General features: G+C 41.2%; 1 protein-coding gene across 1 annotated transcript; it reads right to left on the bottom strand.

The window, feature by feature from the left end:
- Positions 1 to 4,274: 4,274 nt before the first annotated feature.
- LOC128687508 (malectin-B-like) lies at positions 4,275 to 12,014 on the bottom strand. The gene is made up of 2 exons (XM_070083851.1): positions 11,897 to 12,014; positions 4,275 to 5,089 (listed from the first exon to the last, which is right to left on the bottom strand). Exons 1-2 carry the CDS (start codon positions 12,012 to 12,014, stop codon positions 4,323 to 4,325), a joined length of 885 nt encoding a protein of 294 aa, XP_069939952.1. The 3' UTR covers positions 4,275 to 4,322.
- Positions 12,015 to 15,161: the final 3,147 nt, after the last annotated feature.

Below are 15,161 nucleotides of genomic sequence, written 5' to 3'. Positions count from 1 at the left end.
TGTATGTTGAGTTAAAGCTCTTACGCCTCAAAAGGTCTGAATCTCTAGCTCCTGCACCTGAGCTATACCACGCTGAGCTGCAGCTCCTCTGACTCTTTCGTGCCTGGAGGTAGAGAGGGCTGGGGTTATATGATACTGGTAATCTTTCACAGGTCACTGAGGTAAAGAGTGACTTGGGTGTCTGTGAACAAGGATATCCTTATCGGTTCATTAAGGTAGAGAGGGACGATGATAATGGATATTAGGATACCATTCTTGTGCTGTTGTGACAGAGATGGACTAAGTGTTAGGATACCAAAATTCTCTCTCAGCCACCGACACGTATCTAGTAATTATATATCTTTCAACGCACTTGCCGTATCCCACCCAGGCAGGGTGGCCCAAAAGATAAACAAAAGTTTCTCTTTTTAAATTTAGTAATATATAGGAGAAGGGGGTTAGTAGCCCCTTGCTCCCAGCATTGTAGTCTCATCTTACGACACGCATGGCTTACGGAGGAAGAATTCTGTTCAACTTCCCCATATATATATATATGTCGTGCCGAATAGGTAAAACTTGTGATTTTGGCTTAAATATCAACGTTCTTCCTATCCGTATAAGGCAAGAGAAAATTTGTGTATGCAATAATTTCGCAAAAATTATTCTGAACCTAAAGAGAAAAAATATACTTCATTGTGTTTGTTTATTACTGAATTATTTTAAACTTATCTAAAATATACTTAGTTGGATTAGGCTAAATTAAATTGTGCTTGTTATAATAAGGTTTGGTAAGTTTTCTAAGGTTCTTTTGGTACAAAATTATTAATTTTTACATATTAATTTATAATTAATATTTTTTTTTCAAAAAGTCGGCCGTCTCCCACCGAGGCAGGGTGACCCAATAAAGAAAGAAAATCCCCAAACACAAAATACTTTCATCATCATTCAACACTTTCACCTCACTCACACATAATCACTGTTTTTGAAGATGTGCTCAGAACACAACAGTTTAGAAGCATATACGTATAAAGATACAAATATATCCCTCCAAACTGTCAATATCCCGAACCCCTCCTTTAGAGTGCAGGCATTGTACTTCCCATTTCCAGGACTCAAGTCCGGCTATATAAAAATAACCTATTTCCCTGAATCCCTTCACTAAATATTACCCTGCTCACACTCCAACAGCTCGTCAGGTCCCAAATACCATTCGTCTCCATTCACTCCTATCTAACACGCTCACGCACACCTGCTGGAAGTCCAAGCCTCTCGCCCACGAAACCTCCTTTACCCCCTCCCTCCAAACTTCTCGAGGACGACTCCTACCCCGACTTCCTTCTACAGATTTATACGCTCTCCATGTTATTCTACTTTCTTCCACTCTCTCTAAATGACCAAACCACCTCAACAAACCCTCTTCAGCCCTCTGACTAATACTTTTATTAACTGCACACCTTCTCCTAATTTCCACACTCCGAATTTTCTGCATAATATTTACACCACACATTGTCCTTAGACAAGACATCTCCACTGCCTCCAACCGTCTCCTCGCTGCAGCATTTACCACCCAAGCTTCACACCCATATAAGAGTGTTGGTACTACTATACTTTCATACATTCCCTTCTTTGCCTCCATAGATAACATTTTCCGTCTCCACATATACCTCAACGGATAGTGTTACCAGCAGCAATTAGGGCAGCTTCTGTACACTTTCGCCACCTTAAATCGTCTTCCTTAATTACTAGTCTACCCTCACTGAGTTTCCTGAGGTGTTCAACATCGTCCCTATGATGAACACACGCGTTTTTACGACTATCACTGTTGTAAGCGGTTTTGTGTTCCTTGATCCTAATATCCAGATATCTGGCTGTTCCCTTTTCCCAACATATAGGTGGTCACCCCCATCACATAATTGTGTACTTCTGCACTCGTATCAGTGTCATTCTTGGGTTTTTACACTAGGTTTCGAATGACAGTCGAAGAACTGGTGTATATTTTACCTAGTTTTCTATGAAAATTTTTAGAAACGTTAGTTTGAATGTCGCTGACAGGTAAAACATTGTAAGTTGGAGGTTTTTCTCTTTTTAAGGTGCCTTTATTACCCATCTGTAAGTTCTCGTCAACACATCAACATTAATAATTGACTTAACCAACTCACTTTTACGGTCTCCAGACCACCCCATCAACACCAGTGATGTTGTTATGTGATCTCCAGACCTCCAATAACACTTCCCCTGCATCAAGACTTATAATAATAATAATAATAATAATTTATTATTATTATTATTATTATTATTATTATTTTTATTATTATTATTACAATATTAATATTTCTGTCATTTACAAACATTGTCTCTAATTTCGTCTGCTTGCGAATTGCTAAGCATTACTATTATCATTATTATTATTAATCTTACTAGTATTATTATTATTATTATTATCATTATTATCATTGTTGTAATGTTGTAATTATTATTATTCAATTCCTGGAAAAGCGTTAAACTCGTAAGGGTCACGTAGTGCCACAATAATTCAGAGGCACTCAGGCTTGACCCGAGAAAAAGACTGTAGTTCTAATTCCTCGGATCAGGGGCCTATCAACAACATTCAGACACTCACCTTGATGCCACTCCCTCAGAAGACGACAGTGAATTTTATCTTCACTGGGAAGAGCTAAACCCGCGAGGATAGACAGGGAAGCCGGAATTCCTGGAATCAAGAATTAATACACAAGAGGACGCTCGATCTTCCGTCCTTTTCCCACCTGAGGAACGGATCATCCTTTCCTCACGGACGGAGGATCCGTTCCTCACTCCGGTAGCCAGGCTTCCTAGCTCTCAGCGAGGTGCTGAAAGATAGCTACCGTTTATCTGCAGGTGAGCAGAGGTGTCGAATAATAAGCACCTTATTCGTAAAATATCGGCTATATATCGTGACACAGGTACGGTGGTAACCCAGAGGATATATTCACCAGGGTAACTCTTATTGCTGAAGTTACTTGTTTGCAAAAATAGTGTAACTTTTAAAGTGAAAATTAATTTGTATATATATATATATATATATATATATATATATATATATATATATATATATATATATATATATATATATATATATATATATATATATATATATATATATATATATATATATATATTTATATATATATATATATATATATATATATATATATATATATATATATATATATATATATATATATATATATATATATATATATATATATATATATATATATATATATATATATATATATATATATATATATATATATATATATATATATATATATATATATATATATATTTCATCAAACCGGCCGTATCCCACCAAGGCAGGGTGGCCCAAAAAGAAAAACAAAAGTTTCTCTTTTTAAATTTAGTAATTTATACGGAGAAGGGGTTACTAGCCTCTTGCTCCCGGCATTTTAGTCGCCTCTTATAACACGCATCGCTTACGGAGGAAGAATTCTGTTCGACTTCCCCATGGAGATAAGAGGAAATAAACAAGAACAAGAACTAGAAAGAAAATAGAAGAAAACCCAGAGGGATATGTATATATACATATATATGCTTGTACATGTATGTGTAGTGTGACCTAAGTGTAAGTAGAAGTAGCAAGACGTACCTGAAATCTTGCATGTTTATGAGACAGAAAAAAAGACATCAGCAATCCTACCATCATATCAAACATGATAGGACGGTAGTACCTCCCTGGGCGGTTGCTGTCTACCAACCTACTACCTAGACTTGAGTATCTATACTGAGGAAATGTTTTGACACACAGTGTCTTCATCAGTCCCACACAAGGGAGAACGGTGAAGATCAGAAGGAGCTTGAGATAATCAGCCCCTCAATCTTCTCAAGACTGATGGACTGATTACATCAACTCCAGGCTGAGGGACTGGCTACCTCAAACCACTCCTGATCCCCACCACTCACCCTTGTATAGGACTGATGAAGCCACACAGTGGCTTCATCAGTCCTATGTGAGAGGATACCCATTAATTAAAAATTAATGTCAAAAAAAGACCAAAACAATAGGTGCTAAATCCCTCCTAATTTTCCTTGAATCTAAAACCCCAGATACTTATTATTTACTTAATACTGGCATGTTTGGCTACTAATATTTTTAGTTTAACAATACTGAATGATTTACCACTTTAAAAAGCAATCTTTTACTGATATCATCAAATACATTCTTATGAATATAATTTCCAAAATTTATTTATGAACAGAGGTATTAGGATACAAAAGAAAGACCTCACAAAAAAAAGTAAATCACCTTGCTCTGGAAAATATAAATATATACAGTACTTTCATCACAGTTTACACAGACAAAAGAGAATGGGAATAGCGGCCCCTATAGCAACAAACACGGGTAGCATAGAACTGGTGTCGTCCAGGGCATAGGGGTCGGGAGTGCGAGGACCGCTGGGTCGGAGCTTCATAGTCTGCGACTGTTTGTTTTGGTTATTACTGTTTGGCAAGTTTGCACTCGGCCGGGGCTCCTCTACATCACTATCGAGATCCTCTTCCCTGAGTAAAGGCGGCAGCTTGGGCACATCATCTAATCTTCCCTTGATTACAAAAATTGCATTGACTTTCGGATTATCTTTGTAACCCTTGACAAAGTCAACCTTGACTTTGCTACTTCTGAGTGGACTCTCTTGACCCCCAACTATAAGTGTGTTATAGAGAATTGTGAAAGGAACATACTCGTTGTGAGCCACGCCTCTGCCCACTCTGCCGAAGATGTCAAGTGCCGGAACTACTGTAATATAGTTGTTCATTACAACATCAAATACCTTGTGATCTAGTGCACTGAAGTACAGCTCTGAAAATTTAAGAACGTAGTCTCCGTCACCTTTGAGTGGAATTTCATATCCAAAAGTTGAATGGTGATGCCTTTCAGTCTGATACAGCACCTGATCACCAGGTGGCACTCTTCCAATAACCAATTGCTTGCCGAAGTCCGAAGCTGTGCCCACTTTACCAGTCAGGGGATCCTTCTCATACCTCACACCATAAATATCAATGTGTGCATCACCACCTGCACTGACGGCATATCTAACCTCCCCCAGGCTATATATACATATATATATATATATATATATATATATATATATATATATATATATATATATATATATATATATGTATGTATAGTATATATATCAATAACACTACGACACTGCGACTAGCCGAGGACTCGAACCCATGTCGTTTTGGCCCGCCTTATGTGAGCGAATATGACATGACAATCTAACCCACAGGACCACCAAATCCTACGAGAATCAAGCACCCAGTAGAGCTAGATGTGTTACCGCTCACCATGAGGTGGGCCAAAGAAGCATGGGTTCGGCTCCTTGGCTAGTCGCAGTGTTGTTATTGATTATATATATATATATATATATATATATATATATATATATATATATATATATATATATATATATATATATATATATATATATATATTATGTACTGCCGAATAAGTAAAACTTGCGATTTTGGATTAAATAGCAACGCTCTTCTTGCCGAATAAGGCAAGTGAAAATTTGAGTAGGCAATAATTTCGCAAAAGTTATCCTGAACCTAACGAAAAAAATATATTTAATTGTATTTGTTTATTATTAGATTATTGTAAACTTATCTAAAATATATTTAGTTGGATTAGACTAAATTAAATTATCCTTGTCATAATAAGGTTAGGTAAGTTTTCTAAGGTTCTTTTGGTACAAAATTATTAATTTTTAAATTATTAATTTTTAAGCGTATAAGAGAAAATTTAAAAGGACTTAATTTTAAATGAGTGCTTGCTAATTGACCAGTTTTACCTATTCGACACCACAAACTCACACACACACACACACACACACACACACACACACACACACACACACACACACACACACACACACACACACACACACACACACACACACACACACACACACACACACACACACACACACATATATATATATATATATATATATATATATATATATATATATATATATATATATATATATATATATATATATATATATATATATATATGTTAGGTAAGACACATATGCAACAGTTAGGTATCTTTATTTCGAAATAAAGATACCTAACTGTTGCATATGTGTCTTACCTAACAACCTGTCGGTATTTCATACCATTTTAATGTTCATATATATATATATAAACAAGAACGGAAGTCAACTGTGTATTGTTATTTGTGTGCGTTAATGTTTAAAAAGTAGTGGTGCTTGGGTATGTTTCAAAGGAGAGAGAGAGAGAGAGAGAGAGAGAGAGAGAGAGAGAGAGACAATGAATTTACATTTCTGGTGTTGCTAGAATTCCTCATGAGGAGACATGTTTAATAAACTGAAGATTTAATATACGCAAACAACTCAAATAATCAAAAAAAATAATAACTAGAGTATGACTTACGCCAAGAGGGAGGAAGTGAGCTCATTAGATAGTCACTAAGCCTAAGACTTACTCGTTACTGGTCAGTTATTTTTATAACTGGCTTTTATAATTTAAGATTTCGTGCGCAGGTAATGTCGTAAATATTCTATGTGGGTATAAATAATTTTGACCGTCTAGTTTATCAACATAAATATTCTGTACGCACTGGAGATATTAATTACAATAAAATTATAAATAATAAAAATAATTATAGCAATGATAGTAACGAAAATAATAATAATAATAATACTAATAATTATGATTTTTCAAGAACTCAGTTCCCTTGCAAGCCGTGGCAATCAACCTACGTCACAGGCTTTCTAACACCCAGAAGTAGGTTTTAATCCATACGATATTCCAAAAATTTTTAATTGAGTGGCAATGACGCATCATTTTAAAGTTCTTTTCAAACGAATTGAAAAACTGTAGCAGCGTTCAAACTTTTTTTATATCTATGTTTATATATATATATATATATATATATATATATATATATATATATATATATATATATATATATATATATATATATATATATATATATATATATATATATATATATATATATTTTGGACAGGGGGGAGGATTTTTTTTTCATGGTTGTACTAACTTGAATGAACCATCATTTTATTACGAATAATGCTTTCGTATCAAATATTTACACTCGCCTTCTAACGAGGCAGAGGTAGAGATGTGACTCCCCTAATCCCACCCAATACATCAGATGTGGGGGTGCGTAACTCCCACACCGACCTCCTGACATGACAAGTGCAGAGGAGAAAACTTTATAAACAATTCGAACTACTAAACTAAGAAAAATAATAATAAACTCTTTAATATTTAAGTAATCCAGAGCAATGCCATTTTTTTCTAGCTCGTAATCATATTCAGAGGAACATTAAAAATAATAGTAATAATAACAATGTTTGCGATAACAAAAATAATAACAGTACAAATAATTATAATAATAATAATAATAATAATAATAATACAATAATAAAAATATTAATGACAACAATAATAATTATAATCCTTTCACAGTTTAATTTAACTATACTCAAAACTCTATAGACTCATTCCTAGAAATTCGTTAACTTTCATATTCGCAGTTGTTAATTACCTCACCTTAAGTGCAACCAGCGAATACCAAACATTTTTCTGGTTCATTTCCTTTTATTTTTTTGTTCAGGTTGTCATGTGTCAATATTTACCACTTTAGAATAAATTACAGGAAAAATGGTCTCTGAAACCAAAGATGAATCCATATCAGAAACAAAATGAGTTATGCAGATTTAATTATGCATTATTCGTTGCTTCTGCTTTCATGCGACTTGTGTGAGTATAACCTCGTACACTCATCCAATGTTCTACTCACGTCAGATGTGTTGAAGGAAAGCATCACATGGTTTTTCATGGGAGTCTTTTAGTGCTCTGTAAGTCTATCTTAATTATCTGCATTTATTTCTTTGGTCACGATAACTCTTTATGGTACTTCTTATTTTGTTATACCTTGGTATTAAATACCGGCAAACTGGCTTAGCAAGACACGTGAGCAAACACTAGGATATATTTATAAGATAACTTTTCGGTCCTGGGACCTTGATCAAGGTTCCAGGACCGAAACGTTTTCTAATATATATGTGCTGCGTTTGCTCACGTGTCTTTCTAAGACACTTCCTCTTGTCTTCTATTTCCGATTTCCTCTTTAACTCTTCATCAATGGTTGATGAGTTCTACAACTGCTGTCTTGGGTCTATGACTCTTGATTGAGCAAACAAAGCAGTCATTCAGCTCACCTCTGTCTATCCTCTTCAACTTCACTGCTTTCAGATTAACAATGTTATTCCAGTTTTTCCAGTCTCTTCTATTTTCCTCAGCACTTGATATCCTGCTGTGAATATTGCATCTGATATCATGAAAGATTTATCCCCGAAAGAGATATAATACTCGAAGTTGCCTCTTCAATTCTTCCTTTCTACTTATCATTTTATTTCGTATTCCATCTGTGTAAAGTAGAATACTATGATCTAATTTATAACGTCTTGGTTTCCTGTTCTTTGCTGGTGTGTAAAGCGAAGAGTGATGCAGGTGGAAATGAAGGTGAGATGGGTATTGTGTAAGAGAGGCATGATACAGTAACCAACACACACTTGCCTGCCAGTTTTAGAACTGGTTTGCCACGGGTTCGACCCCTCTGTTCTTTGAATTACTTGATATTATGTGCACAACTGCACAAAGATGGAACGTGGAAATAGGTGGGGATTTGAGGGGAAAAAGTGTGTAGTAGTTCTCGAAATCTTATACTTTTTATTTGTTACCAGTGCAACTACAACAGCAGATACCACAACTACACCAGTAGACCTCACTACCACACCAGCAGGCCCCCACAGCAACGCCAACACACGCCCCAGCGACAATACCCAATCCTAACACCTTCACTCAGGAGAGCTGGTACGCTGGCGCTGTTCTCAATTATCCAGCAGTTTATTACTGTGGATGGTCCAGCACTGGGATAAACTGCAGCTAAATCGAGACTCTGAATTAATATCCACGTGAAGTGCTTCGTTTTTTGAAAGTGACTTACAAAAGCATGTGTCTTAATCATGAATTTGTCAGTATTATTTACCGAACATTTGATTAACAAGGCATATGTTTCTCTTGGGTTTTGTTAAGCAATAGCTGATTCGGGCGACACAAAATTTTTCCTTAGCATGGAATTGCTTGCGTGTTGGTGAAGGGTTCTTTATCCAAGGTATCGGAACTATCCACCTCTTCACTGGATCATACCTTATCCATGTCCCTGGCGCTATTTGAAGCCTCGGTGTTTATCTTTCTGCATGAAAGTAATAATAATAATAATAATAATAATAATAATAATAATAATAATAATAATAATAATAATAATAATAATAATAATGGTGAATATTACACAAATAACCCGCACATAAAAGAGAGAAGCTTACGACGACGTTTCGATCCGACTTGGACCATTGACAAAGTCACACTGTTATTTAATAATGGTGAATTATAGTGTATAAAAACTAGAGAAATCAAACAGAATTGTTTCTATCTTGATAAAGATTGCTACGCTGGGCGAAACGTCGTGTATAAAGTCTCTATATTATTGCATTATCTCGGAGTCTCATACGGTCGATATGTACTGACAATAAATAGATCGAGTTGTTGTGGTATCTATAAGATGGTTTCACTATTAACAATTTTAATAATATTAGCAACAACAAAAATATCGAAAACAAGAAAATGAGTAACAAAAGCAACAACAACCATAACGACAAGAACAGTTATAACAACAACAGCTAAAACAACGGCGACATCAACAACAAACAACTACATAGAAAAAACAACGTAATCAACTAACAACAATAATTATTGCAGCAACACAACAATAAAGTCAATAAAAAACATCAGTAAGAAACAACAACTGCAATACCATAACATCCATTATTAAAATAATCATCAATATATCACAACAACACATCAACAACAGCAACAAAAATACGCCAGCATCATCAACATTAACAACAAAACTAACAACACATCAACAGCGACAACACATCAACAGCAGTACCATCCATAACAAACAACACCAACATAAATACATCAACATTATCATCTTCAACAAAGATCAAAAACAACAACAGTAACAACAAGCACATCAACAACAACACATCAACGTCAACAGCAACATCAGAAATAACAACAGCAGCAAGAACAGCAACGCATCATCACCAACACTTCAGCAACAAAAGCATCAATAACAAATAACACAAACAACATCAGTAACAAATAATAATAATAATAATAATTATAATAATAAATAATTATAAGATAAAAACAATAATAATAATAATAAGATAATAATAATTAATAATAATGAAAACAACAATAATATAATGATAATGCTGAATAAACCATGACTGAAGTAATGACGTTAGCCTCGCCTGCAAGCACCTGGATTAGAAATGAAGCTTCTCTCAGTGACTGAGGCTGGGAATCGTGGCACACAGGAAGTTACATTTGCTGGGAATACGACCACAGGCGCATAGTTGTCAGGAACCCAGGGTGGGGTTAGCGATAATCATTATCAGGAACCTGGGGTGAGGTTAGAAGGAATTATTGCCAGGAACCCGGGGTTAAGTTAGTGGGAATCATTGTCAGGAGCCCGGGGTGAGGTTAGTGAGAATCATTGTCAGGAACCCGGGGTAAGGTTAGCGGGAATCATTGTCAGGAACTCGAGGTGGGGTTAGTGGGAATCATTGTTAGGAACCCAGGGCGAGGTGAGTGAGAATCATTGTCGGGAACCCAGGGTGAGGTTAGAATCATTGTCAGGAACCCGGGGTGAGGTTAAAATCATTGTCAGGAACCCGGGGTGAGGTTAAAATCATTGTCTGGAACCCGGGGTGAGGTTAGTGAGAATCATTGTCAGGAACCCGGGATGAGGTTAGTGAGAATCATTATCAGGAACCCGGGTAAAGTTGGTGGGAATCGCTGTAAGGAACCCCAGTGTGAGGTTAGTGAGAATCGTTGTCAGGAACCAGGGTAAAGTTAGTGGGAATCATTGTCAGGAACTCTGGGTGAGGTTAGTGGGAATCGTTTCAGGAACTCGGGGTGAGGTTAGTGGGAATCGTACGTCCATTCCAGTTTATTTGACACATATACTTGTTTGCAGACACCCAGAGGTTATTCGCTTTAATATAAATGGCGGTCGTTAAGTCTGATGGCCACGCAGCGCTGAGGGCTTTTATCACGCCCTACCACCCACTACCACCACAACCACCACTACCACGACCCACCACCACCACCACCACGACTCCACCACCACCACCACGACTCCACCACCACCACCACTTCCTCATACATGAAAACATACCTTTTCCAGGTAAGACACTACATATGATATGCAGATTTTTTTGTTTTTTAGATTTTGCCGTGAAAGCGGCTGGTTTACTGTGCACCCCACATCAATCCTGTGGACTGGAGAGCAAGAGAATAATGGATATACAAAGAGCCAAGGAACTAGGCCCCAGAAGGGTTAACAGTAGTTCAACTGGATTTATATCAACAGTTGTTTTACTTGTTGCAGGAAAATTTGGGGCGTTTGCCTAATATGTATGGCATCTTACTTTCATTAATTAGATACCCTGACACAGATTATGATACTATGTATTTTCCTCAAAAAGTGGACACTTAAACACACAATGTTGAAGACAGTAACCATAAGACTGACCGCATATTTTGTGGGACAAGTGGCTGAGGGGTGAGTAAGTGACCGAGGATGAGAGAAGTGGCTCACACTAGAAAGAAGTGAATGAAAGTTAGATAAATGGAAATAATTGTTTTTATATTATACTCTATATGTTTTTAAAGATAAACTTTAAACTTCCATGCAGTATTACGTCTTGCTTACCAAGGAACACTTCGGAAAGCGAGGATGGGAAGAAGAGCAGTATTTTAGACACAGTACAGAGAATCTCAAAGGTGTTGATGGTGATTTTTTTCTCTGGCAACAATGAAGGCTCATCCATCGCGGATTTTTGTCAGAAGATCACACGCTCAGTGATTAGGCAACGGCTGTGGTACTTATGTTAATTATAAGTTATTAAACAAATGTATTAAATGAACTGAGTCTTGAGAGTTAAGCATCGACTGTCGCATCTGTGCTACTTATCGGTAATTCAACAACTCTTCTCATACTTCTGATGCATACTCGCAGACGTTAAGTTGGTTCATGAAAGTAGTGGTGGCTTCTGCATTTCAACAGCAGTTTCATCTCAGGCTTAATATATGTTTTTCAGAATAAAATGGCTAGTGGGGAGGATGAGCCAGGGACCACGCTAGAGGGAAGGATGAGCCAGGGACCACGCTAGAGGGAAGGATGAGCCAGGGACCACGCTAGTGGGAAGGATGAGCCAGGGACCACGCTAGTGGGAAGGATGAGCCAGGGACCACGCTAGTGGGGAGGATGAGCCAGGGACCACGCTAGTGGGGAGGATGAGCCAGGGACCACGCTGGTGGGGAGGATGAGCCAGGGACCACGTTAGTGGGAAGGATGAGCCAGGGACCACGCTGGTGGGGAGGATGAGCCAGGGACCACGCTGGTGGGGAGGATGAGCCAGGGACCACGCTAGTGGGGATGATGAGCCAGGGACCACGCTAGTGGGGAGGATGAGCCAGGGACCACGCTGGTGGGAAGGATGAGCCAGGGACCACGCTAGTGGGAAGGATGAGCCAGGGACCATGCTAGTGGGAAGGATGAGCCAGGGACCACGCTAGTGGGGAGGATGAGCCAGGGACCACGCTAGTGGGGAGGATGAGCCAGGGACCACGCTGGTGGGAAGGATGAGCTAGGGACCACGCTAGTGGGAAGGATGAGCCAGGGACCACGCTGGTGGGGAGGATGAGCCAGGGACCACGCTAGTGGGAAGGATGAGCCATGGACCACGCTGGTGGGAAGGATGAGCTAGGGACCACGCTAGTGGGATGAGCCAGGGACCACGCTAGTGGGAAGGATGAGCCAGGGACCACGCTAATGGGAAGGATGAGCCAGGGACCACGCTGGTGGGGAGGATGAGCCAGGGATCACGCTAGTGGGAAGGATGAGCTAGGGACCACGCTAGTGGGAAGGATGAGCCAGGGACCATGCTAAGGTGCCACGCTGGTGGGGAGGGTGAGCCAGGGACCACGATAGTGGGAAGGATGAGCCAGGGACCACGCTGGTGGGGAGGATGAGCCAGGGACCACGCTGGTGGGGAGGATGAGCCAGGGACCACGCTAGTGGGAAGGATGAGCCAGGGACCACGCTAATGGGAAGGATGGGCCAGGGGCCACGCTAGTGGGGAGGATGAGCCAGGGACCACGCAGGTGGGAAGGATGAGCTAGGGACCACGCTAGTGGAATGAGCCAGGGACCACGCTAGTGGGAAGGATGAGCCAGGGACCACGCTAATGGGAAGGATGAGCCAGGGACCACGCTGGTGGGGAGGATGAGCCATGGACCACGCTGGTGGGAAGGATGAACCAGGGACCACGCTAGTAGGAAGGATGAGCCAGGGACCACGCTAGTGGGAAGGATGAACCAGGGACCACGCGAGTCGGAAGGATGAAATAGGGACCACGCTGGTGGGAAGGATGAACCAGGAACCACGCTAGTGGGAAGGATGAACCAGACACCACGCTAGTGGGAAGGATGAACCAGGGACCACGCTAGTGGGAAGGATGAACCAGGGACCACGCTGGTGGGGAGGATGAACCAGGGACGACGCTAGTGGGAAGGATGAGCCAGGGACCACGCTAATGGGAAGGATGGGCCAGGGGCCACGCTAGTGGGGAGGATGAGCCAGGGACCACGCTGGTGGGAAGGATGAGCTAGGGACCACGCTAGTGGAATGAGCCAGGGACCACGCTAGTGGGAAGGATGAGCCAGGGACCACGCTAATGGGAAGGATGAGCCAGGGACCACGCTGGTGGGGAGGATGAGCCATGGACCACGCTGGTGGGAAGGATGAACCAGGGACCACGCTAGTAGGAAGGATGAGCCAGGGACCACGCTAGTGGGAAGGATGAACAAGGGACCACGCGAGTCGGAAGGATGAAATAGGGACCACGCTGGTGGGAAGGATGAACCAGGAACCACGCTAGTGGGAAGGATGAACCAGATACCACGCTAGTGGGAAGGATGAACCAGGGACCACGCTGGTGGGGAGGATGAACCAGGGACGACGCTAGTGGGAAGGATGAACCAGGGACCACGCTGGTGGGGAGGATGAACCAGGGACGACGCTAGTGGGTAGGATGAGCCAGGGACCACGCTAATGGGAAGGATGGGCCAGGGGCCACGCTAGTGGGGAGGATGAGCCAGGGACCACGCTGGTGGGAAGGATGAGTTAGGGACCACGCTAGTGGGATGAGCCAGGGACCACGCTAGTGGGAAGGATGAGCCAGGGACCACGCTAATGGGAAGGATGAGCCAGGGACCACGCTGGCGGGGAGGATGAGCCAGGGACCACGCTAGTGGGAAGGATGAGCCAGGGACCAAGCTAGTGGGGAGGATGAGATAGGGACCACGCTGGTGGGGAGGATGGGCCAGGACCACGCTAGTGGGAAGGATGAGCCAGGGACCACGCTAATGGGAAGGATGGGCCAGGGACCAGGCTAGTTGGGAGGAAGAGCCATGGACCACGCTTGTGGGGAGGATGAGCCAGGGACCACGCTAGTGGGAAGAAGGAGCCAGGGACCACGCTAGTGGGAAGGATGAGCCAGGGACCACGCTAGTGGGAAGGATGAGCCAGGGCCCACGCTAGTAGGAAGGATGAGCTAGGGACCACGCTAGTGGGATGAGCCAGGGACCACGCTAGTGGGAAGGATGAGTCAGGGACCACGCTATTGGGAAGGATGAGCCAGGGACCACGCTGGTGGGGAGGATGAGCCAGGGATCACGCTAGTGGGAAGGGTGAGCCAGGGACCACGCTAGTGGGAAGGATGAGCCAGGGACCATGCTAAGGGGCCACGCTGGTGGGGAGGATGAGCCAGGGACCACGATAGTGGGAAGGATGAGCCAGGGATCACGCTAGTGGGAAGGATGAGCCAAAGACCACGCTAGTGGGAAGGATGAGCCAGGGACCACGCTGGTGGGGAGGATGAACCAGGGACCACGACAGTGGGAAGGATGAGCCA

Source organism: Cherax quadricarinatus, chromosome 11, assembly GCF_038502225.1.
Source record: "Cherax quadricarinatus isolate ZL_2023a chromosome 11, ASM3850222v1, whole genome shotgun sequence".
Taxonomy (NCBI): Eukaryota; Metazoa; Arthropoda; class Malacostraca; order Decapoda; family Parastacidae; genus Cherax; species Cherax quadricarinatus.
Note: the sequence above shows the minus strand (reverse complement) of the source record. Positions and strands in the feature narration are given on the sequence as shown.

What these genes read in the sequence shown, in the direction of transcription:
- LOC128687508 (XM_070083851.1), bottom strand. Translation starts at nt 12,014, where the DNA reads ATGGATGAGCCTTCATTGTTGCCAGAGAAAAAAATCACCATCAACACC. An exon ending in GCTTTCCGAAGTGTTCCTTG is followed by an intron (nt 5,090 to 11,896) that starts GTAAGCAAGACG and finishes ATATATGTATAT; the next exon opens with ATAGCCTGGGGGAGGTTAGA.